The 23273-nt window shown below is 36.5% G+C and overlaps 1 protein-coding gene across 1 annotated transcript in view; it reads right to left on the minus strand.

Annotated features, from left to right (window-relative positions):
• The window catches only part of onecutl (one cut domain, family member, like), a 32284-nt gene extending 12112 nt beyond the window's left edge, over positions 1–20172 (minus strand). The window contains exons 1-2 of the mRNA XM_057833239.1: positions 19944–20172; positions 10895–12023 (exon numbers count right to left, since the gene is read on the minus strand). Coding sequence (XP_057689222.1) covers positions 10895–11885 — 991 coding nt within the window. The 5' untranslated portion in view covers positions 11886–12023; positions 19944–20172. The remainder of the gene's footprint in view (positions 1–10894; positions 12024–19943) is intronic.
• Between the last annotated feature and the right edge of the window lie 3101 nt (positions 20173–23273).

The following is a 23273-nucleotide window of genomic DNA, read 5'->3' on the forward strand; positions in this document are numbered from 1 at the left end:
CACACACACACACACACACACACACACACACACACACACACACACACACAAATGAAATAAACACATAAATAAATAAAATTTCTGGCTCCGTAGCGACCTTCACGTCGGGGAGTTCCGGCAAGAAATTCTAGCCACTTTCATCCCTGGATATCTTTCATATTTTTTACATGATATTATCATGCAAAATCTTGATAACTATCATGTGAAAACGTGATACTGGATTTTAAACAAATGATTTTTGGGGAGGAGGAGTGGCACTACTACACTTTCCACTTTTTTTCCCCTGTTAAGCCAGAAGGGTTATTTACATTTTGCTGTCACAATTTTTTACTACTCTAATTTAATGTAAGCCATTTAAAAAAATAAAAATAAACAAGTCGACGTCCAGGGTCTAAATCCCTGGATCATCGTCAAGATGTGTTTGGACAAACGTCCGCGCAGATAAACGCTTATTTGACTAAACAACACTCGGAAGGAGAAGCGAGGCGTCCTCCTCGGAATGCTAATTCTTGTCTGGAAATGGCGGCCCTGGCGAGCTGCTCTTTCCCATGGAAATCAATACGCGCTTGTAATTAAACAAAAGCGGGATCGGGCAGAGGGGGGGAAAAAAACAACAAACTCAGTCATGCCCCAACTCCACGTCACCAAAATACATCAGGGTAACGGTTCGGGTCCAAATATGTCAAGCGGGTTGAAAACTGGCATGATTTTTTTTTTCTTTTAACCTTTCATGCATGAGTTATGATTTTTTATTGTTTGTTTGGTTTTTTTAACCCTTACAGGGTTAGGGGCTACCTCTGTATATATGTACCGTAATTTTCGGACTATAGTGCCCTCCATAATTATTGGCACCCCTGAAAAAGGTGTTTTTTAGCTTCCAATATTTTTTTAAAAAATTCAAATAATATGGGACCTTAATGGAAAAAAAGAGAAAAATCTGACCTTCAATACAAGTGCATTCATTCAGTAAGGAAAAAATCCCACATAAAGAAAAAATTATTTGACATCAAATAATGTGTGTCAATGATTAGCATGTTGCATTGCCCTTTGTCGCATTAATTCAACAAGCTTTTGATTTTGTGTTCTTTGGTCTCATCCAGTTGAAGCCTGGGACCATGTGTATTTTTGTGTGAGACCAAGATTGAGCTTTTTGGCAACAAACACTCTCAGTGGGTCTGGCGTGCCACGAAAGATGCGCATGCTGAAAAGCACCTCATACCCACTGTGAAGTGTGGGGCTGTTTCGCTTCCAAAGGCCCTGGGAACCTTGTTAGGGTGTATGGCATCATGAATGCTTTGAAATACCAAGACATTTGAAATCAAAATCTGTTGCCCGAAAGCTGAAGATGGGTCGTCACTGGGTCTTTCAGCAAGACAATGACCCTAAACATATGGCCAAATCTACACAGAAATGGTTCACCAGACTCAAAATCAAGCTCCTCCCATGGCCATCTCAGTCCCCAGACCTTGTTTTGTTGGCAAAAGGGGGTTGTACAAAGTATTAACACCAGGGGTGCTAATAATTGTGACACACATTATTTGATGTCAAATAATTTTTCCTTCATGTGGGATTTTTCCCCCACTGAATGAATGCACTTGTATTGAATGTTGGATTTTTCTCTTTTTTTTCCATTAAGATCCCATATTATTTGAATTTAAAAAATATATACGTATTCGAAGCTAAAAAACACATCTTTTTCAGGGGTGCCAATTACTGTAATTTCTGGACTATAAGGCGCACCTGACTATAAGCCGCCACCCACCAAATTTGACACGATAACAGCATTTGTGCATAGATAAGCCGCACAGGACAATAAGCCGCAGCTGTCCTCACTTTATTATGTGATATTTACACCTAAATATATTAACTGGTAACACTATTTGACAGTGGCATCATAAGACTGGCATAGGACCAAATGAGCCACCATAAAGCTTTGAACCAATTGGCTGCAAAGCTTTATTGCTTCATTTGGCCATCACTGCTCCCTTGGGGGAGACAGTCAACCTCTGCTGCCACCTGCTGTCAACACTGTTGTCGTCCAACGTGCCTCTAGCATGCATTGTAGCGCTACAAATATAAATGACAATCAAAATACATGTTCTGTGATAAATATTTCTTCAGTTACTCTTCCAGTTGTTTCATAAATTGCAAGCTCTGGTATCTGGTATTAACTTTTGACAGTGCACCATAAAACTGTCATAAGACCATCATAATTATGACATGACACTGCCATGAGCATTAATGACATCATGACAGATGTCATTTTGTGTCATCTGGCAAATTATCTCACTTTTGAATAGATGCAAAAGATCCGAGCTGGACATAAATGGAGTGTTGGTGACATAATTTGCCAGATGATACTTAATGACATCCGTCTTAAGCATTCATTAATGGCCACGATAGTGTCATAATCATGTCATAATTATGACGGTCTTATGGCAGTCTAATGACACCGCTGTCAAAGTGTTACTTATTAACCCAAATAAATCAACAAATAAGCCGCACTGGACTATAAGCCGCAGGATTCAAAATGAGGGGATAAAAGTAGCGGCTTATAGTCCGAAAATTACGGTATTATGGAGGGCACTGGATAAGGCACACGTGTCTATAAACCGCCACCCACCAAATTTGACACAAAAATTGCATTTGTTCATAGATAATCCACACTGGACTATAAGCCGCAGCTGTCCTAACTGCATTATGGGATATTTACACCAGAAGATATTACACTGTAACACTGTATTTCATACCTGTCAAGTTGTACGGTTTCGGCGTAATTTGTACAAGTGAGCACTGATTTTTAAATGTGTACGCTAGGCCTGAACGATATTGGGAAAAAAAACTATTGCTGCGATTTTTGGGGGGTTTGCGATATTATATTGCGATATTATTATTTTTTTTTTTTTTAAAGAAATTTTCACTAGATGACTTGAATAGCTGTTTGGAAAGACTTTGGATGACTCACAATGACCACAGTGTACAGTGATCCCTCATTTTTCGCGGTTAATGGGGACCAGAACCCGCAGCAATAAGTGAAAAACCGCGAAGTTGCGCACCACGGCCACCAAATTTTTTATTTTTTTGTGTGTGTGCTCAATGTAATAATTATGATCAGTTTTAAACATAACTGTCCAACCAAATCATTTTTGAACAAGAATAAAGTACTGTAGTAGAAAAATGCTTGGCTTTATTAAATACTTCTGTTTATCTACCTTAGCTGTGACTCTTGGTGGACATGTAGAAATTACAAACTCCTCATGATCACTTCTGGCATTTAATTTATATGTCTCAAACGTCTCCACACACACACACACACACACACACACACGCACACACACACACACACACACACACACACACACACACACACACACACACACACACACATTCATTCCAAAGCGGCTTCCTTGCAGAAACTGTTTAACAAGTTAAACGATGATTGACAGCTGCAGCGCTGTGATGTCCGCTTCTTTGGCAAGATCAAAGACACCAGCATCGTTAACTTTAATAAGCAAGTGCTGCAGTGACTGTGAGGTTCAAAGAGCTGGGAGAGGGAGGGTGTGCGCAGATTGAAAAAAATAAAAACTATCGCACGTCCTTGTGATGGGACTATCGCGCACGCACGCACACATCGCGATGGCGATGTTTAAACGATATATCGTTCAGGCTTAGTGTACACCGTACGTTCAAAATCTGTAAGTTTTTTGTGCATTACTTTTTTTTTTTCTCCGTTCGGATTTTGTCACAGTTTCAGCAACGAGACAATGCGCGTTACTATGCGTTACTACGTTGGTTGAATGACGGGAGAAAAGTCAGAGACGCTGAGAGCGAAGTGTTTGTTGTGACGCTGTTGCAAACGCGATGCTAGGCTAGGTGGCTCCAACATTTCCTGACTGTAGCCGATAGCCTACAATCTATGCCTAGATATCTCATGCATATAGAACTACATTCGAAATGACAGACTCAGTGGCGTTAGTAAACAGCCGCCATTTTAGAGCAGTACACTTCTCACAATGGCTCTGTTGTAGTGAACCTTCCACTTTTTCAGTCTTATTTAAATGCTTAAATTCGGGCCAATACGGTACATCAGGAAAACGGCTCGGGTTCAAATATGTCAAGTGGGTCGAAAATCTGAATGATTTTTTTTCTTTTAACCTTTCATGCGTGAGATATGATTGTTTATTGTTTGATTTTTTATAGGGCTGTCAAACGATTAAAATTTTTAATCGAGTTAATTACAGCATAAAAATGAATTATTCGTAATTATTCGCAATTCAAACCATCTATAAAATATGCCATATTTTTCGGTAAATTATTGTTGGACTGGAAAGATAAGACACAAGACGGCTAAATACATTCAACATACGGTACAAAAGTACTGTATTTGTCTATTATAACATTAAATCAACCAGATGGCATTAACATTATTAACATTCTCTTAAAGCGATCCATGGATAGAGAGACTTGTAGTTCTTAAAAGATAAATGTTAGTACAAGTTATAGACATTTTATATTAAAACCCCTCCTAATGTTTTCGTTTTATTAAAATTAGTAAAATTTTCAATCAAAAAATAAACTAGTCGCTCGCCATTGTTGATGTCAGTAATTACAGTATGCTCACTCATGGAACTAACCCATAAAATCAGTTGGACACAAGCGCCAGCAGAGGGCGCCAAACACCAAAAAACAAGTAACAAGTGGACATTACACTGTACTGTACATTTTAATCTGTTTGAGCGCAGCACATGCCTTAATTGCGTCAAATATTTTAACGTGATTAATTTTAAAAATTGACGCGTTGACGCGATAATTTTGACAGCCCTAATTTTTTTTTAACCGTTACAGGGCACTCATTAAACCCATTATTGTCACTGACATTGACAGCGCTGGACGTCCAATCCATTTTGACTGTTAATACCGTTTTTTTTTTATTGGCATGCTGAGCAAGCACCATTGATTCGCGTTAACTTTCCCACTCCAAAGCCCTGAAACTAACAAATAACTTACAAACTGCATGGAATTTGTTGAAATCAACTCCAACTAACTCGAGGATTAAAGTGCCTATGACAGCAAAAAGCATGTTTATTTCATATTTCACGTGGTATTTTCTGCTCCTGAATGAAATGGGCCGCTTGGATGTGTGTGGAAGCGATCGATATTTATTCAGTTTTTTGAATCCTGTGCCATGAAAATGAGTGACTTCCGGACAGAGTCTGAATTGAGGAAAAAGGCAACTGTGACGTCAGCGGACTAATCATTCTTCACTATACAGCCATTACTATAGTATGCAGAATGACTGCGGATTCAGCTGATTTTTCGGATTAATTTTTCGCATCACGCTAGCCCAATGTGCTGCAGGCTTTTGTTGCTGCACCAGGGAGAGCCGTGTGAGCTTTTATGGATTTCAAAAAGATCCTTTTCACCACAAAGAATGGGCAAAGCAAGTGTGGGACCATTGGACCGTCCGCCGACGTTATCACCCAGATGGAGGCGCCAGAGCGTGATGATGACAGGCGTGGCTAAACGGCAGATTAAAAGACTAATTTCTCGTCATCTGCGTTTTGCCAAATTGTTGTATGTAGTCGAATCCATAAGCGGATTTTCAGGGTGGGCCGTGTAATTGACTTTCCTATACAGTATATGATTTTAAAATTTAGAATTTTCTGGTCAAATATTGTCAATAAGAGTCTTAAAGCATTAAAATAAAAATGAATAAAATGAAGAAAAAAAGCTATTTTTACAATGGGTCAAAATTATTTTTCGAACAGATTATGTGACTTGCACCTAAAACGGTCATTTGCTTTGCTTAGCCAAAACCACACGAGGATCGAAAAGGCAAGTTGGATATACGTAATTTTTTTCAAACCTAAGCTTTCAAAAGCGACAACTACTGAGCAAGAACCATTGAGAATGTGGACCATGAAATGCTAGAGACCACCGTCAAAATGGTGAGCGGAGTTTCAATTTGCCCGACGAAAGACGCTAATTGTACAACTGAGCCACCACTGGTGTCATGCCAATGTAGTTACCCCCGTCAAAAATTGTGTCCCCTGGCCACGGGAACGTGCACACACACATTAGTTATGAGGGTTGTTGACTTAAACAATTGTTTGAAGCCAAAAAAGAACCACAGTTAAATATTTTGGACATCGATGTTTACTAAACTGGAAAAACTCCATACAGGACTTGAATTACTGTAAGAACAGTTATAGGTCATCCTATGAGTAAAACAGTGAAACATTGCCTTTTTCAACGTTCAGCACGTACAGTGGGGCAAATAAGTATTTAGTCAACCACTAATTGTGCAAGTTCTCCCACTTGAAAAAATTAGAGAGGCCTGTAATTGTCAACATGGGTAAACCTCAACCATGAGAGACAGAATGTGGAGAAAAAAACCCAGAAAATCACATTGTTTGATTTTTAAGGTATTTATTTGCAAATCATGGTGGAAAATAAATATTTGGTCAATACCAAAAGTTCATCTCAATACTTTGTTATGTACCCTTTGTTGGCAATAACGGAGGCCAAACGTTTTCTGTAACTCTTCACAAGCTTTTCACACACTGTTGCTGGTATTTTGGCCCATTCCTCCATGCAGATCTCCTCGAGAGCAATGATGTTTTGGGGCTGTTGTTGGGCAACACGGACTTTCAACTCCCTCCACAGATTTTCTATGGGGTTGAGATCTGGAGACTGGCTAGGCCACTCCAGGACCTTGAAATGCTTCTTACGAAGCCACTCCTTTGTTGCCCTGGCTGTGTGTTTGGGATCATAGTCATGCTGAAAGACCCAGCCATGTCTCATCTTCAATGCCCTTGCTGATGGAAGGAGATTTTCACTCAAAATCTCTCAATACATGGCCCCATTCATTCTTTCCTTTACACAGATCAGTTGTCCTGGTCCTTTTGCAGAAAAACAGCCCCAGAGCATGATGTTTCCACCCGCATGCTTCACAGTGGGTATGGTGTTCTTCGGATGCAATTCAGAATTCTTTCTCCTCCAAACACGAGAACCTGTGTTTCTACCAAAAAGTTCTATTTTAGTTTCATCTGACCATAAAACATTCTCCCAGTTCTCTTCTGGATCATCCAAATGCTCTCTAGCGAACCGCAGACGGGCCTGGACGTGTACTGGCTTTAGCAGGGGGACACGTCTGGCAGTGCAGGATTTGAGTCCCTGGCAGCGCATTGTGTTACTGATAGTAGCTTTTGTTACTGTGGTCCCAGCTCTCTGTAAGTCATTCACTAGGTCCCCCGTGTGGTTCTGGGATTTTTGCTCACCTTTCTCGTTATCATTTTGATGCCATGGGGTGAGATTTTGCATGGAGCAGTGGTCTTGCATGTCTTCCATTTTCTGATAATTGCTGCCACAGTTGATTTCTTTAGCCCCAGCGTTTTACCTATTGCAGATTCAGTCTTCCCAGCCTGGTGCAGGTCTACAATTTTGTCTCTGGTGTCCTTCGACAGCTCTTTTGGTCTTAGCCATAGTGGAGTTTGGAGTGTGACTGACTGAAGTTGTGGACTTTTATACCGATAATGAGTTAAAACATTTGCCATTAATACAGGTAACGAATGAAGCCTCGTTAGACCTCGTTAGAAGAAGTTAGACCTTTTTGACAGCCAGAAATCTTGCTTGTTTGTAGGTGACCAAATACTTATTTTCCACTCTAATTTGGAAATAAATTCTTTAAAAATCAAACAATGTGATTTTCTTTTCTTTTTTTTTTTTTTTTTTCCACATTCTGTCTCTGATGGTTGAGGTTTACTCACGTTGACAATTACAGGCCTCTCTAATCTTTTCAAGTAGGAGAACTTGCACAATTGGTGGTTGACTAAATACTTATTTGCCCCACTGTACATTACGGTATACGACAGAAAAAAAAGTTGTTGTTTTTTTAACAGATGTGCCATTTTTTTTAACCTCGTAGATAACTAGATCACCAACACACGGAAATCAAGCAAATCAGTGCAGTGCAGACTGGGGTAACTACACTGGCATGACACCAGTGGGCGTACCATATTCAATGGATGACGATCTTGGCAAAAAGTATAGCTGTCCTAAGCAGCCTTATTTAGAATTCCCTTCAAGAATGATGGGAAACAAAAAAAACGCTCATTTTCAACTTATTATCATAAATATTCTTGTAAGTTAATTTTATTGATGACACTGCGTTTCGGGGTCATCAACATATTGTGCCCTCCTGCCCCAAAAGTCAAACTCCGCCTATGGTCGAATCGCCTCAAAATATGAATTTTTTTTCAAAAATATGATAAAAGTTGTAACGCAATAAACAACAAAAATGAATGAAATGAACAAGAATAGTACAAAGTATTTCTTAATAGGTCAAAAAGGTTTTCGAACTGATCATGTGACTAGCAACTTAGAGACGGTCCTTTGCTTTGCTTAGCCAAAACTACACCTGAAGAGACAAGATAAATATTTAGAGTTTATTTAAACTAGTGTTGCACCGATACCATTTTTTGGCCCGGATACTGATACCTGGCTGTGCAGTATCGGCCGATACCGATACCATACCGATACCACCCCGATTATATATATATATATATATATTAGGGCTGTCAAAATTATCGCGTTAACGGGCGTTAATTAATTTTTTAAAATTAATCACGTTAAAATATTTGACGCAATTAACGCAGATGTCCCGCTCAGACAGATTTAAATGACAGTACAGTGAAACGCTCCCTTGTTGTCATGGACTTTTGCCGCCCTCTGCAGGCGCTTGGGTGAATGACCATCTCACATATTGCCTAAAATATCGTTTAGTGAAAACGCAACAAAAATAATATTCCTATCTCTCCAAAAAAAATAATGTTCACAAAAAGAAAAGCACTTCAGTCTATAGTAATGAGGCCCTATTCTGACACACAGTTAAACAACAATGCAAAATGAAATAGCATTCCATATCAAAATAGCTATGCAAAATACACGTAAAACTTAGACTTTGGTCACTCTATTTTTATTATTGTTATTTTTATTCTTCTTATTATTATATTAACTCTACTTTTGATTGAACATTTTACAAATTTTATTAAAATGAAAACATGAAGAGGGGTTTTAATATAAAATTACTATAACTTGTAACTATAACATTTATCGTTTAAGAACTACAAGTCTTTCTATCTGTGGATCACTTTAACATAAAGAATGTTAATGCCATTTGTGGATTTATTGGTACAATAAACAAATACAGAACTTACGTACAGTATGTTGTATGTATATATCCGTCATGTGTCTTATCTTTCCATTCCAACAATAATTTACAGAAAACATATGGCATATTTTAGAGATGGTTTGAATTGCGATTAATTGTGATTAATTACGATTAATTAATTTTTAAGCTGTAATTAACTCGATTAAAAATTTTAATCGTTTGACAGCCCTAATATATATATATATTTTTTTTTTCTTAATTTTTTTTTTTTTTCCCAAAGAGCTACATAATTTGATGTGAAATCATTGCTATCAAGGCTTTGTCAGGCTGTTGCTTACCTTTGCAAAATAGGAAAAAGTACACTAAACCCTAGTAGACAATAGTTGAATAAACCTTCTGCTCTCAAAGGCCAAAATAGTGCTAAATTTCTGAAATTAATAAAACATGTATAATACTAGCCTAACAGTAAGAAAGTAAAAATAAATTCATAATAATAAACTCTGAATGAACTGGCGTGGGGGCGTGACACTTGAATCCAATGCAGGCTCTTCAACGCAGCATTTAAGCACGGGTGATCTCAGAGAAGGCTGCCGAGATATTTGCCTTGCTGATCGCTATTTGACACCTGGCACAATAATCTCGCTACATTTGCTTGTTATGCCCCTGCATTGGGTTTTTTCTGTTAGTGTGCTCCTCTCGTTTGTAACCGCTGCCTATCGTCTTAGTTTGTCTGTCGACCTGCTGTCACGGACTCCTTTTGTTATTTCTACTGTCCCGCGATCGCGTGTTATTTTTTGTTTGCAATCATTAAACCCTTTTATGTATCCCCCGCTTGTTGTCTGCTTCGAGGTTCAACCTTGTTTCCGCATTTGCGGACGCTAACAATTATAAGTAATAATAATTGACCACAGCATCCCGTCTCTCCTATTTTTTCGGAAGGTGGGAGTCCCTTATTTCTATTTCTGAAAGGTGGCAACAATACTTTGGAAATACTTCCCAAATTACTGCGGCATTTCTTTCAGTAAAAGACAATAAAAGTAAAGTAGACGAAGTGAACTGACCAGAGATGGTTGCTCCGGTCCAGCGGCCTTCTTCCTCTGGATAGCAGTCCTGCTCTTGCAGGCTCAAACTCGTTGTGTTCGTTCACGTTTCGTCTTCAAATGTTTTATCAAGTTCGAGGTATTGAAACTGGCCAATTGAACTCCACATCTCCAAACTTTCAGGCCGCAAATCTTGCATGCAGCCATTGATTTTAATCGACGGGATTTCTATTTAACCATATTTCCTGGTTTGTTTTTCGTCCATATGAAAAAGCCCCCTTTTGATTGGTCAGGAGTGGCTATTGGCCCGCTCTCATTGGTCTGGAGCAGGCCAATAGCGATAGCTGCTTGGTGTTCACGTGTCATCACACAACACAGAGACAGAGTGTAGTGAGCACCAGGAGGAGAAAAAGGCTGTGGTCAAATGTTATAATAATGGACCGGTAAATGGTATCGGTACTCGCCGATACCGATATCACCATTTCGGGCCGGATCGGCGCCCCCCTGCCGATACTAGTATCAGTATCGGTGCATCTTTAATTTAAACCTAAGCTTTCAAAAGTTTCAACAACAACTGATCTCAACGTTTTTAAGAGTGACAATCGCAATTTCAGTATTCGAGCATGAAACGTACACGATTTTGACTCGAGTTTGACAAATGCGTTCATGCGTGCGATCTCACCCTCTAGTCGGAGCGAGGCCATCCTCTGGAACTCGGGCTCCTGCAGCCAGCGTGACATCCTCTTGAAGGTCTCGCGTCCGGATTTGAGCTTGGCCCAAGGTTTGGGGTTCCTCAGGAGGTCGGACAGCGTCCCCTGCGAGCGGCACAGAATGCGCTCGGCGAAGATGGCCTGCGGGATGCTGTACCGCTTCAGCTCGGTAATGATCCTCTGGGCCACGTCGCGGGTGTTGATCTCCTCGCCGCCCCCGGGGACCACCCCGCCGCCCGGGGACGCTCCCCCTAGAGCGCCGTCCCCCGGGGACGAGGACAAAGAGTGGAGGTGGTCGACGATTTTGGCGGTTTGCTGGCTCGGGTGGTGGTGGTGCGTCTGGTAGTGTTGACCGTAGAGGTGAGGGTGGTGCCCGGCCCCGTCCATTTTGTTTAGCTGGTGCCCCCCTAAGGACATGTCCCCGGCGCCCAACCCGGGGGGCGACATCTCTCTTGCAAAGTCCGACGTCCTGCAGAAGAGGCTTCCTCCGTGGACGTCGTAGCCGCCGTGGAGCATCTGCCCACCCCCGGTAGCGCCCCCGTTGGGGCTCCCGTAGCCGTGCAGCCCCGAAGAGGGAGGCGTCAAACTCTGGCTCAGATCTTTGGCGTAAGGGTTGTAGAAATTAGCGGGGAGGCCCCCTCGCTCCTCGCGCATTAGCGTGAAACTCCCGATCACGTTACTGACGGGCAGGCAGGGGTGGTGGTGGTGGTGATGGTGGTGGAACTTATCGTCGAAGGGTTGCAACGGGGTCAGAGTGGTGTACGTGCTGCCCGACCCGGACGGGGAGTCGCCGCTGTACCCGAGCGCGGACATGGAGTGCTCGAAAGCCGGCGGGGGCGCCCGCGGCTCGGGTTCCAGAGGGGGCCCGCCCGCCAACGGGGGGCGGGGGAAGGCGGCCGAGAGGTCCCGCGAGTGTAGCTCGGCGTGGCCGTGCAGCGACATCTCTCCCAAGCTCCCGTCCATGCCGGGCGGATTTATCGATGAGCCGGAACGTATCGATTAGCGGCGGCTAATTAATTGTGTGAGCGCCGTTAAGTAGTGTCTCGCACTCCCGCGACGCCCGCAGGAGTTGCCGCTTCCCCTTCACGCGGTCTTTTGTGCCTGCGAGACAACAGGAGACGGTTACGAACGCTGTTCGGAGTTCAGCGCGTGCCGGTGACGAGGATAAACGTCCAATCCGTTTGGACTAGGAGGGTAGCTGCCATCCCTCCAAGATTGGACGTCTATCCTCGTCAATGGGAGAAAATGGGACAAAAGTGATGTACAACAGTTCGGTCACCACCAACAAATTCACATGAATAGAAAATGGTTGAACGTCAAAAGCAGAAAAATCACTGGATGCAAAATGTTTTTTCCAATATTATAATATATTTATAATATAAACTCTCACCTCAGAAGGTTTCATGTCCAGGTTTGCGTGCAAAACTTTTTTTAGCATGATTTTTGAGCAGGTTTTTTTTTTTTTTTTAAATAGATTTGTATTTTATCACATTCTTTTTTTTAAAATAAATGTCTACATCACATTTTTGGTCGATATTTTTCCAGTGATTTACACATAAACGCTCACCTAAGAAAGTTTCACTTCCATGTTTACGTGCTGAACATGTATTTTAGTTGTGAGTTGTAAAGTGTATTTTATTGCATTTTTGGTTGGTATTTTCCAAATGATTAAGAGTATACTCTCACCTCAGAAAGTTTCACTTCCAGGTTTGCATGCTGAAGTCGTGTTTGAGTGGGATTTTTTTTTTTTAAAGCAAAGCCTTTAAAAAGTGTATTTTAGTACATTTTTGGTCGATATTTTTTCAGTGATTTACAAATAAACGCTCACCTAAGATAGTTTCACTTCCATGTTTGCGTGCTGAAGTTGTTTTTGAGTGGTTTGTTTTTTTAAAGCAAAGTTGTTTTGTGTTTTTTTTTTTTTTAAAGTGTATTTTAATTGCATTTTTGGTTGGGATTTTCAAATGATTAAGAATATACTCTCACTTCAGAAAGTTTCACTTCCAGGTTTGCATGCTGAACTCGTGTTCGAGTTTTTTTTTTCTAAAGCAAAGTCTCTAAAAAGTCTTTAAAAAGTGTATTTTAGTACATTTTTCGTCGATATTTTTTCAGTGATTTACAAATAAACACTCACCTAAGATAGTTTCACTTCCATGTTTGCGTGCTGAAATTTGTATTTGAGTGGGATGTTTTTTTTTTTAATGTAAAGTTTTTTTAAAAGTGTATTTTATCGCATTTTGGGTTGGTATTTTCCGAATTATTACAAATATACTCTCACCTCAGAAAGTTTCACTTCCAGGTTTGTGTGCTGAAGTCGTGTTTGAGTGTGATTTTAAGTTTTAAAAAATTTGTATTTTAATACATTTTTGGTCGATATTTTTCCAGTGATTTACAAATAAACGCTCACCTAAGAAAGTTTCACTTCCATGTTTGCGTACTGAAGATGTATTTTAGTTTTTTTTTTTGTTTTTTTTAAAGCAAAGTTGTTTTGTGTTTTTTTTTTTTAAGTGTATTTTATTGCATTTCTGGTTGGTATTTTCCAAATGATTAAGAATATACTCTCACCTCAGAAAGTTTCACTTCCAGGTTTGCATGCTGAACTCGTGTTTGACTGGTTTTTTTTTTTTTTTTTAAAGCAGTTTCTAAAAAGTGTAATTTAGTATATTTTTCGTCTATATTTTTTCAGTGATTTACAAATAAACACTCACCTAAGAAAGTTTCACTTCCATGTTTGCGTGCTGAAGTTGTATTTGAGCGTGATTTTATCTAAAAAGTAAAGTTTTTTAAAAAATTTGTATTTTTTTCCTCAAATTGGTTGGTATTTTCCAAATGATTATTTAAATACTCTCATCTCAGAAAGTTTCACTTTCGTGTTTGAGTGCTAAAAAAGTGTTTTTTTTAGAGCAAAGGTTTTTTTTTTTTTTTTTTTTTTTTAAAGTGTATTTTAATACATTTTTGGTTAATTTTTTTCCTAGTATTTTACAAATAAACACTCACCTAAGAAAGTTTCACTTCCAGGTTTGCATGCTGAAGTTGTATTTGAGTGTGATTTTTTTCTAAAATTTTAAGTTTTTTTTTTAAAAAAAAGTAAAATTTCCTCAAATTGGTTGGTATTTTCCGAATGGTTATGAATATACTCTCGCCTCAGAAAGTTTCACTTCCATGTTTGAGTGCTAAAAAAGTGTTTTTTAAAGCAAAGGTTTTTTTTTTTGTGTGTTTTTTTAAAAGTGTATTTTAATACATTTTTGGTTGATTAATTTTTCCCAGTAATTTACAAATAAACACTCACCTAAGAAAGTTTCACTTCCATGTTTGCGTGCTGAAGTTGTATTTCAGCGTGAGTTTTTTTCTAAAAGCAAAGTTTTTTAAAATATGTGTGTTTTTCCTTAAATTGGTTGGTATTTGCCAAATGATTATGAATTTACTCTCATCTCAGAAAGTTTCACTTCCATGTTTGAGTGCTATAAAAATGTGTTTTTTTTCAAGCAGTTTTAAAAAATGTGTATTTAGGTTTTTAAAACAATTTTATTGAGAATATCCCAAGGATTTACGAATAAACTCTCACATCAGAAAGTTTCACTTCTAGGTTTGTGTGCTAATGATGAGTTTGAGTGGATTTTTTTAAGTAGACTGTTAAAAAAAGTATTTTTATTACATTTTTGTTGATATTTTCCTTATGATTTACGAATAAACACTTACCCAAGAAAGTTTCACTTCCAGGTTTGCATGCTGAAGTTGTATTTGAGTGTGATTTTTTTCTAAAAAGCAAAGTTTTTTTAAAAAAAATGTATATTTTTCCTCAAATTGGTTGGTATTTTCCGAATGGTTATGAATATACTCTCGCCTCAGAAAGTTTCACTTCCATGTTTGAGTGCTAAAAAAGTGTTGTTTTTTTTAAAGCAAAGGTTTTTTTTTTTTTTTTTTCCACTTCTAGGTTTGTGTGCTAATGATGAGTTTGAGTGGTTTTTTTTTTTTTAAGTAGGCTGTTAAAAAAAGTATTTTTATCACATTTTTGTTGATATTTTCCATATGATTTACGAATAAACTCTCACTTCAGATAGTTTCACTTCAAGGTTTGCGTGTTGATATTGTCTGAGTGTTTGTTTGTTTTTTGTCAAGTAAGCTGTAGAGGGAAAAAATGTGTATTTTAGCAAATTTTTGGTCGATAATTTTCTAATGATTTACTGATAAACTCTCACTTCAGAAGGTTTCATTCCCGAGTTTGCCTGCTGAAGTTGTGTATTAGAGCATGATTTTTATTAAAGCAAAGTTTTAAAAGAAATTCAATACGTTTTATCGGTCAAAATTTTACAAATGATTTGAAAACAAACTCTCACCACAGAAAATTTCACTTCAAAACACGCGTGCTGAAGTTGTGTTTGATCGTGATTTTTTTTAAAGCAAACTTTTAAAACAAAGTAATTTAAAAAACATGAAAATTTTGGACATATTTTCTTGAATAAATTGTCACCTCAGAAAGTTTCACTTCAAAAAAATGAATTTGTCAATTTTTTGGGGGTCGATATTTAACAAATGGTTTACGAATCAAACTCTCACCTCAGAAAGTTTCAGTTCAAATTTGGTGCAAATTATGATAAAATGAATAGATGGATGGAAGAATGAATAGTTGGAAGCTCCAATTTTTCAAAAAAATTAAAAAAAAATTAAATAGTAATTAAATTAAAAAAAAAAGGCAAAAAATAAAATACATTAATTATTAAATTACCAATAAATAATAATAAATATGATAAAGGGTAATATGAAAAATATAAAATAATAATAACAATAAAATTGAATACGCATGAAAAACTAATTATTAAAGTATAAAATAAATACATAATTTTAATAATAATAACAATAAAGACATCCATTCAAATAAGTGTGGCTTGCGTGTATTTTATTGATTATTTTAGTTTGTTTTTGTTTCGTGTCCTCACATAAATTAACTCATTGGCTGCCGATGATGGCCAATCCATTTGCTGGAAGCGATTTTTCCCTCCCTGTTAAAATGGATTGGACGTCTATTGCCGTCCATTGGTGTTTTCAATATCATTTTCCCTCTTTACTTTTACTTTCACAACCCATACTCTCCAACTTGGGCTGGCAGTGAACGGGTTAAGAAAATCATAACTTTTCACTAGCTGTCCACCGCCCCTAAAAAGGGTTAATAACATGTCACGCAAACTAATTACAGGTTACACGATTATTTAAATTCATATTAAGGCCACTGCAAATCGGATATGTCCACATTTTCTATTCAAACAAACAAACAAACATTTTTTTAGGGGGACTTTAGCCCCCTTAAAACAGCCCTAACAACGCCAATGCACATACAATCAGACATTTACGTTCACTTTCAGATTCTTAAACTGATCTCATCTGGATATTTATGAGCAAAACGAGGTACAAACAAGTCAGCCTAGCATTTAATGGTCAAATTAAAGGTCAGGGGTCGGCAACCCAAAATGTTGAAAGAGCCAAATTTGAAAACAAAACAAAACAAAAAAGCTTTCTGGAGCCGCAAAAAATTGAAAGCCTTATAATGAAGGCAACACATTCTGTATGTATCTATATTAGCCATTAGGGTTGTTCCGATCATGTTTTTTTTTTTTGCTCCCGACCCGATCCCAATCGTTTTAGTTTGAGTATCAGTCGATCCCGATATTTCCCGATCCGATTGCTTTTTTTTGCTCCCGATTCAATTCCAATCATTCCCGATAATTTTTCCCGATCACATATATTTTGGCAATGCATTAAGAAAAAAATGAATAAAACTCGGACGAATATATACATTCAACATAAGTACTGTATTTGTTTATTATGACAATAAATCCTCAAGATGGCATTTACATTATCAACATTCTTTCTGTGAGAGAGATCCACGGATAGAAAGACTTGTAATTCTTAAAGGATAAATGTGACTTTGTAAATTGTGACTAAATATTGCCATCTAGTGTATTTGTTGAGCTTCCAGTAAATGATACTGTAGCCATTTAACTGCCCAAATGCATGATGGGAAGTGCAACCATGACTGTGCGTAGTGGTACCAATTGATATATCTTCTCTGCACTGGGAAATAACATAGGGTGTTAAAAAAAAGATTAACTACTACCTTTCTTCCCCACATTGCTTCCCACGGCATTTCTAATTGTAGGGAGAGGGATTGTAAGGCTTTAGCCAATTAAAAAAAGGCTCCAAAGGCTGCCAAAATCCACTCTACTCATTTAACACGGCCTTTTAGCTCTATATATAGGTAAAACGGCGCCATTACAGATTTAACGCGACAATGCGTGAGTGGGTCGTGCGGTGCATGCGTTAATTGCGTTAAATATTTTAACGTGATAAATTTTTTTAAAAATTAATTACTGCCGTTAACAGGATAAATTTGATAACCCTACTTTAAGCCTAAACTAAAGACTCTGAATGAGTGTAACATTATGTCTGTAACGTTAAATACAATTAGAAAACGATTTAATTAAAAAAATTTTTTTATTTTTTTTTTTAAAAAAGGCATGTTCGATATTTTTTTGCCGATTCCGATACTTTGAAAAGGACGTGATCGGACCCGATCGATTGGCATCCCGATTGATCGGGACATCGCTATTAGCCATATTAGCATTTGGCTACAAATACAGCCTTCATGATTACCGTATTTTCCGCACAATATGGCGGACGTGAAAGCCTTCAATTTTTTCAAAACCCGACTTATATATGGATCAATATTAGTTAATCATGGCACGACATTCCGTTTAGCTCAGCTCCATCTTGTGACTGCATAACGCAACGCAAACCACTACTACTACAACTGCACCTGATAATACAATTCATGAAAACGGCTTTAAAATAGGTCATTCATTGATTGGTGCGCCTTATACGCCGATGCGCCTTCTAGTGCGGAAAATACGCTAAATGTTTATTTTCTCTGCAACGAATCCAATAAAAACTTCATAACACTATTAATGAATTAGAAGAATGTTTGTGCCATGTTTTTCCTCCAACCGAAACCATATTGAAACTAAAAATATATTTCCTTCCTCCGTTTTTTCCCATTTTAAAACATTTTTGAAAAAGCTCCAGGGAGCCACTAGGGCAGCGCTAAAGAGCCGCATGTGGCTCTAGAGCCACGGGTTGCTGACCACCATTATAGGTGAATATCTGCTCACATTAGAAAGTTTCACTTCCAGGTTTGCATGCTAATATTGTCTTGTGTGTTTATGTACTGTAATCTGTTTTTAAAAATATGTGTAATTGATCACATTTTTTGTTGATATTTTCATAATTTACGAATAAACTCTTATCTCAGAAAGTTTCGCTTCCAGGTTTGCGTGATTAAGATGTGTTTGTGTGTAATATTTTAAACTCACGTTTTAAAACTATTTAATCACATTTTTGGTCTATCGTGTCCTAATTACTTACAAATAAACTCTTACCTCAGGAAGTTTCAAGGTTTGCATGCTAATATTGTCTTGTATGTGTGTTTTTTTTTAATGTACTTCAATCTGTTAAAAAAAAAAAAAAAACATTTTTGGTTGATATTTTATAATGGTTTACGAATAAACTCTGATCTCAGAAAGTTTCACGTCCAGGTTTTTTTTTTTTTTTAAAGCAACGTTTTCAGAAATGTTTATTTTAATGCATTTTTGGTCGTTATTTTCCAAATAATTATAAATATACTCTCACCTCAGGAAATTTCACTTCCAGGTTTGTGTGATGTCGTGTTTGAGATGATTTTTTTTAAATAGCAAAGTTTAAAAAAAAATAAAAAATTTAAGTCTATTTTGTCACATTTTTAGTTGTTATTTTCCAAATGATTGCGAATAAACTCTCACCTCAGAAGGTTTCACTGCTTGGTTTGCATGCAAATATTGTTTGTGTGTTTGTTTAAGAAGGCTGTTAAAAAATGTATTCAATCGCATTTTTTGTTTATATTTTCCAAATGGTTATGAATATACTCTTACCTCAGAAAGTTTCATTTCAAGGTTTGCATACTAATATTGTCTTGTGTGTTTTTTTTATGTACTGTAGTCTGTTTTTTAAAAAACGATCTGTTTTTATATCTCATTTTTTGCTGATATTTTCCTAATGACTGACAAATAATTTTCACGTCCAGGTTTGCGTGCTGAAGAGATAGATTTTTTAAAGCAAAGGTTTTTCAAAAATGTGTATTTTACTACATTTTTGGTCGATATTTTTCCAGTGATTTACAAATAAACCCTCACCTCAGACTAAATCGGCTACAAATACAGCCTTCAAGATTACCGTATTTTCCGCACTATATTGCGGACCCGAAAGCCATCAATTTTTTCAAAATCTGCCTCATATATGGATAAATATTAGTTAATCATGGCATGACATTCCATTTAGCTCCATCTTGTGGCTGTATAAGGCAACGCCAACCACTACTACTACTACTACTACTACTACTGCGCCTGACAATACAATACATGAAAACGGTTTTAAAGTAGCCCATTCATTGATCGGTGCGCCTTATACTCCGATGCGCCTTATCGAGTGGAAAATACAGTAAATGTTTATTTTCTCTGCAAGGAATCCTATATCATCTTCATTACAATATTAATGAATTGAGTTGAGTTTATGTCATGTTTTCCCTCCGACAGAATATTTTCCATTGTCAAACATTTTTGAATATGCTCCTAGGGCAGCGCTTAAGAGCCGCATGCGGTTCTAGAGCCGCGGGTTGCTGACCCCCGTTATAGGTGAAACCATTTTTTGTTCAAAAAGCGAGGTACACACTGAGTCTTATTCTCCCCCCAAAAAATCACATTATCAAAACCACATGAAAATTTGACTTATTTTGGGTGGAATTGGGAAAAAACACAAGCAAACTAAACCCCCCGAATTTGAAAAGTGTAAACCTGAAGCACTTTTCCATCATCCAAGCATCAACCGAGCGTCCGCGTCCCAAACCGCGTTTGATTTACCCCCCCCCCCCCCCCAAAAAAATGGAAAAGGGTAAAAACCACGAGTTTAAAACGATTCAAAACGCCTATTTGCGGGTTTTACCTTGAGCGCGCGTCCTCGTCTGCCTCCGCCGCCGCTGAGCATCTCCCGCACTGAGCCCCAAACCTCCGCCAAGCCTTCTCCTCCCCGTCGATGTCCAGCAAAACCCCCCTATACGAAAATCAGCGTTTATTCCTCCTTTTTCTCCGCTTGTAAATCTCCTCTTTTTGCGCTCGTCTCGGTCTCGCGGCTCTGCAGCTCTTTTTCTTTCATGATCTTCCTCCTCCTCCTCCTCTTCTTCTTCTTCGCTCTGCCAGCCACTTGATCGATCTGAGCAGCAACTCTTTCTCTTGCTCCTCTTCCTCACTCCGCTCCCCTCCCCTCCCATCGGTGCGTCACCGCGGCCTTAAAATCTGACAGATGTGCGATGAAATTCCTCTTCCAATTAACCCTTTCTCTCCAAGGGTGCTGGAGTCTTTCCGTCTCATCATCCTCTCCAAATTCTTCAGGAAAATGCGCACACAAACGCCAGCCAGTGTTATACATATCAATTTATTATCACTCGCATAGACACTGACGTTGATATACGTCCAATCCATGTGAATGAATTGGACGTCTATCCAAGTCAATGGCAATGAAACATGATAACGTGACCTTGACCTCAATTTAAACGATTTAAATATTAATCAACTCAATTGTTAATATTATATATGGAAAATGCATGTTTAGGGTGCATTGCATATATCATTTAAGTATACCTATAAAGATTTTTTGTAAAAATGTGCTATAAAAATATGTACATTATTTTTTAGACTATAAGACGCACTTTAAAGACCTTTAATTTGTGTTTTAAGTATGAATTCTATTTGGGCTCATTGACTTTCCACCTATTTTGGTGAACCACAAAATGCTTTAGACACTTATCCATTGTTGTCAAGCATAAAACAATGAAAAAAATAATAAATACATGAATTTTTTTTAACAATAATTACAATGTTTAAAGATAAAGAACAAAAAAACGTGTTCATTATTCTCAAAAGTACAATAAACATAAATGTAGTAGTAAATCAAAATGTAATAGTATACATAAATAAGTGTACCGTTTAGTATCATGTTTTTATATGATCATTTCTCATTTTTACATATACTTATCCTGTTTTTACCATATATTTTACATGATAGCTATAACGTTATTATGTGATATTTTTACATGATACTTGACACGTTTTTCCATTATACTATTACATTTTTATATGATACTTATCACGTTCTTACATGATAGCTGTCAGGTTTTTATATGATAATTATTTTAAAAATTTACATGATACTTAACACGTTTGTCCATGATATTTATCATGTTTTTACATGAAAGCTATCACATTTCTATATGCTAATTTTTACATTATACGTAGTAACATGTTTTCCCATTATACTGTTCCATTTTTAATGATACTTATCACGTTTTTATATGATCGTATCACGTTTTTACATGATAGCTGTCACGTTTTTATATGATAATTATTTAATTTTTACATTATACTTATCACGTTTTTACATGATAGTTATTGATTTCACGGGATTCTTATCACGTTTTTATTTGATAGTATTACGTTTTTACATGATACTTATCATACAAGATCGCAATCATGTTATTATATGATAAATTTTACATCATACTTAACATGTTTATGCATAATACTATTACATTTTTATATGATACTTATCATGTTTTTATATCATCATACCATGATTTTTATCATTTTTACATGGTAGCTGTCACATTTTTATATAATTATGAAATTTTTACATGATACTTATCACGTTTTTACAAGATCGCAATCATGTTATTATATGATAAATTTTACATGATACTTAATATGTTTATGCATTATACTATTACATTTTTATATGATACTTATTATATTTTTATATGATCTTACCATGATTTTTATCACATGTTTACATGATAGCTGTCACATTATTATATAATTAGGAACTTTTTACATGATACTTATCACATTTTTACATGATAGCTATCACGTTACTATATGACCATTTTTACATGATACTTAGCATGTTTTTCCATTATACTATTTCATTTTTATCTGATACATGTTTTTATACATATCATGATTTTACATGATACTGATCACGTTTTTACATGATAGTTATTGTTTTCACGTGATATTTATCACATTTTTTATGATTGTATTGCTTTTTTACATTATATTTATCATTTTTTTACATTATAGCGATCACATCATTATATGAGAATTTTTACATGATACTTAACACGTTTTTACATTATACTAATACATTTTTATAGGAGTTTTTTATGATCGTATCATGTTTTTACATGATACTTATGTTTCTACATGATAGCTATCATGTTTTTACATGATAGTTATTGTTTTCACGAAATCATGTTTTTATATGGTAGTATTACATTTTTACATGATAGTTATCACATTATAGTATGATCATTTTAACATGATACCTAACACGTTTTTGCTTTATAATATTACATTTTACATGATGCTTGTCATGTTTTTTATATGATCGTATCATGTTTTTACGTGAGACTCATCACATTTTTACATGATAGCTGTCATATTTTTATATGATAATTATTACATTTTTACATATTGTTTCCACAGGATACTTATCATGTTTTTATATGATAGTATTACATTTTTACATGATACTTATCATGTTTTTACATGATAGCTATCAAATTGTATGATATTTTCTCTATATACTATTACATTTTTATATGTAATAGGTTTTGTATAATTTTTTTTATATAATCATATGACAGCTCACGTTTTTTTATGATGATTATTAAAATTTTACATGGTACTTATGTTTTCATGGGATACTTATCACGTTTTTATTTGATAGTATTACATTTTTACATGATACTTATTACGGTTTTATTGTTTTCACAAGATACTTTTCATGGTTTTATATTATATTATTATGTTTTTATATGATAGTGCCATGTTATTATATTAATTTTTTTTCACATGATAACACGATTTTGCATTACCCTGTTAAATTTTTACATGATACTTATTATGACTGTATATGATCGTGTCATGTTTTTACATGGTACTCTACTTATATCATTCTTTTACTATTACACTTTTGCATATTTATTACATTTTCACATTACAGTCATCACGTTTTTCAAGTATAAGCATCACTTTTTAACATGGCACTTTTCACATTTTTACATAATAAAAGCAGTAAAAACGTGATCGTTATCAGCTATTATTATAATATACTGTATATTCTCAGTACACACAGATGTACGTACAGTGGGGAGAACAAATATTTGATACACTGCCAATGGGTTTTCCCATTGGCAGTGTATCAAATACTTATATATAT

The sequence above is a fragment of the Corythoichthys intestinalis genome, chromosome 4 (genome assembly GCF_030265065.1).
Source record: "Corythoichthys intestinalis isolate RoL2023-P3 chromosome 4, ASM3026506v1, whole genome shotgun sequence".
Classification (NCBI taxonomy): Eukaryota; Metazoa; Chordata; class Actinopteri; order Syngnathiformes; family Syngnathidae; genus Corythoichthys; species Corythoichthys intestinalis.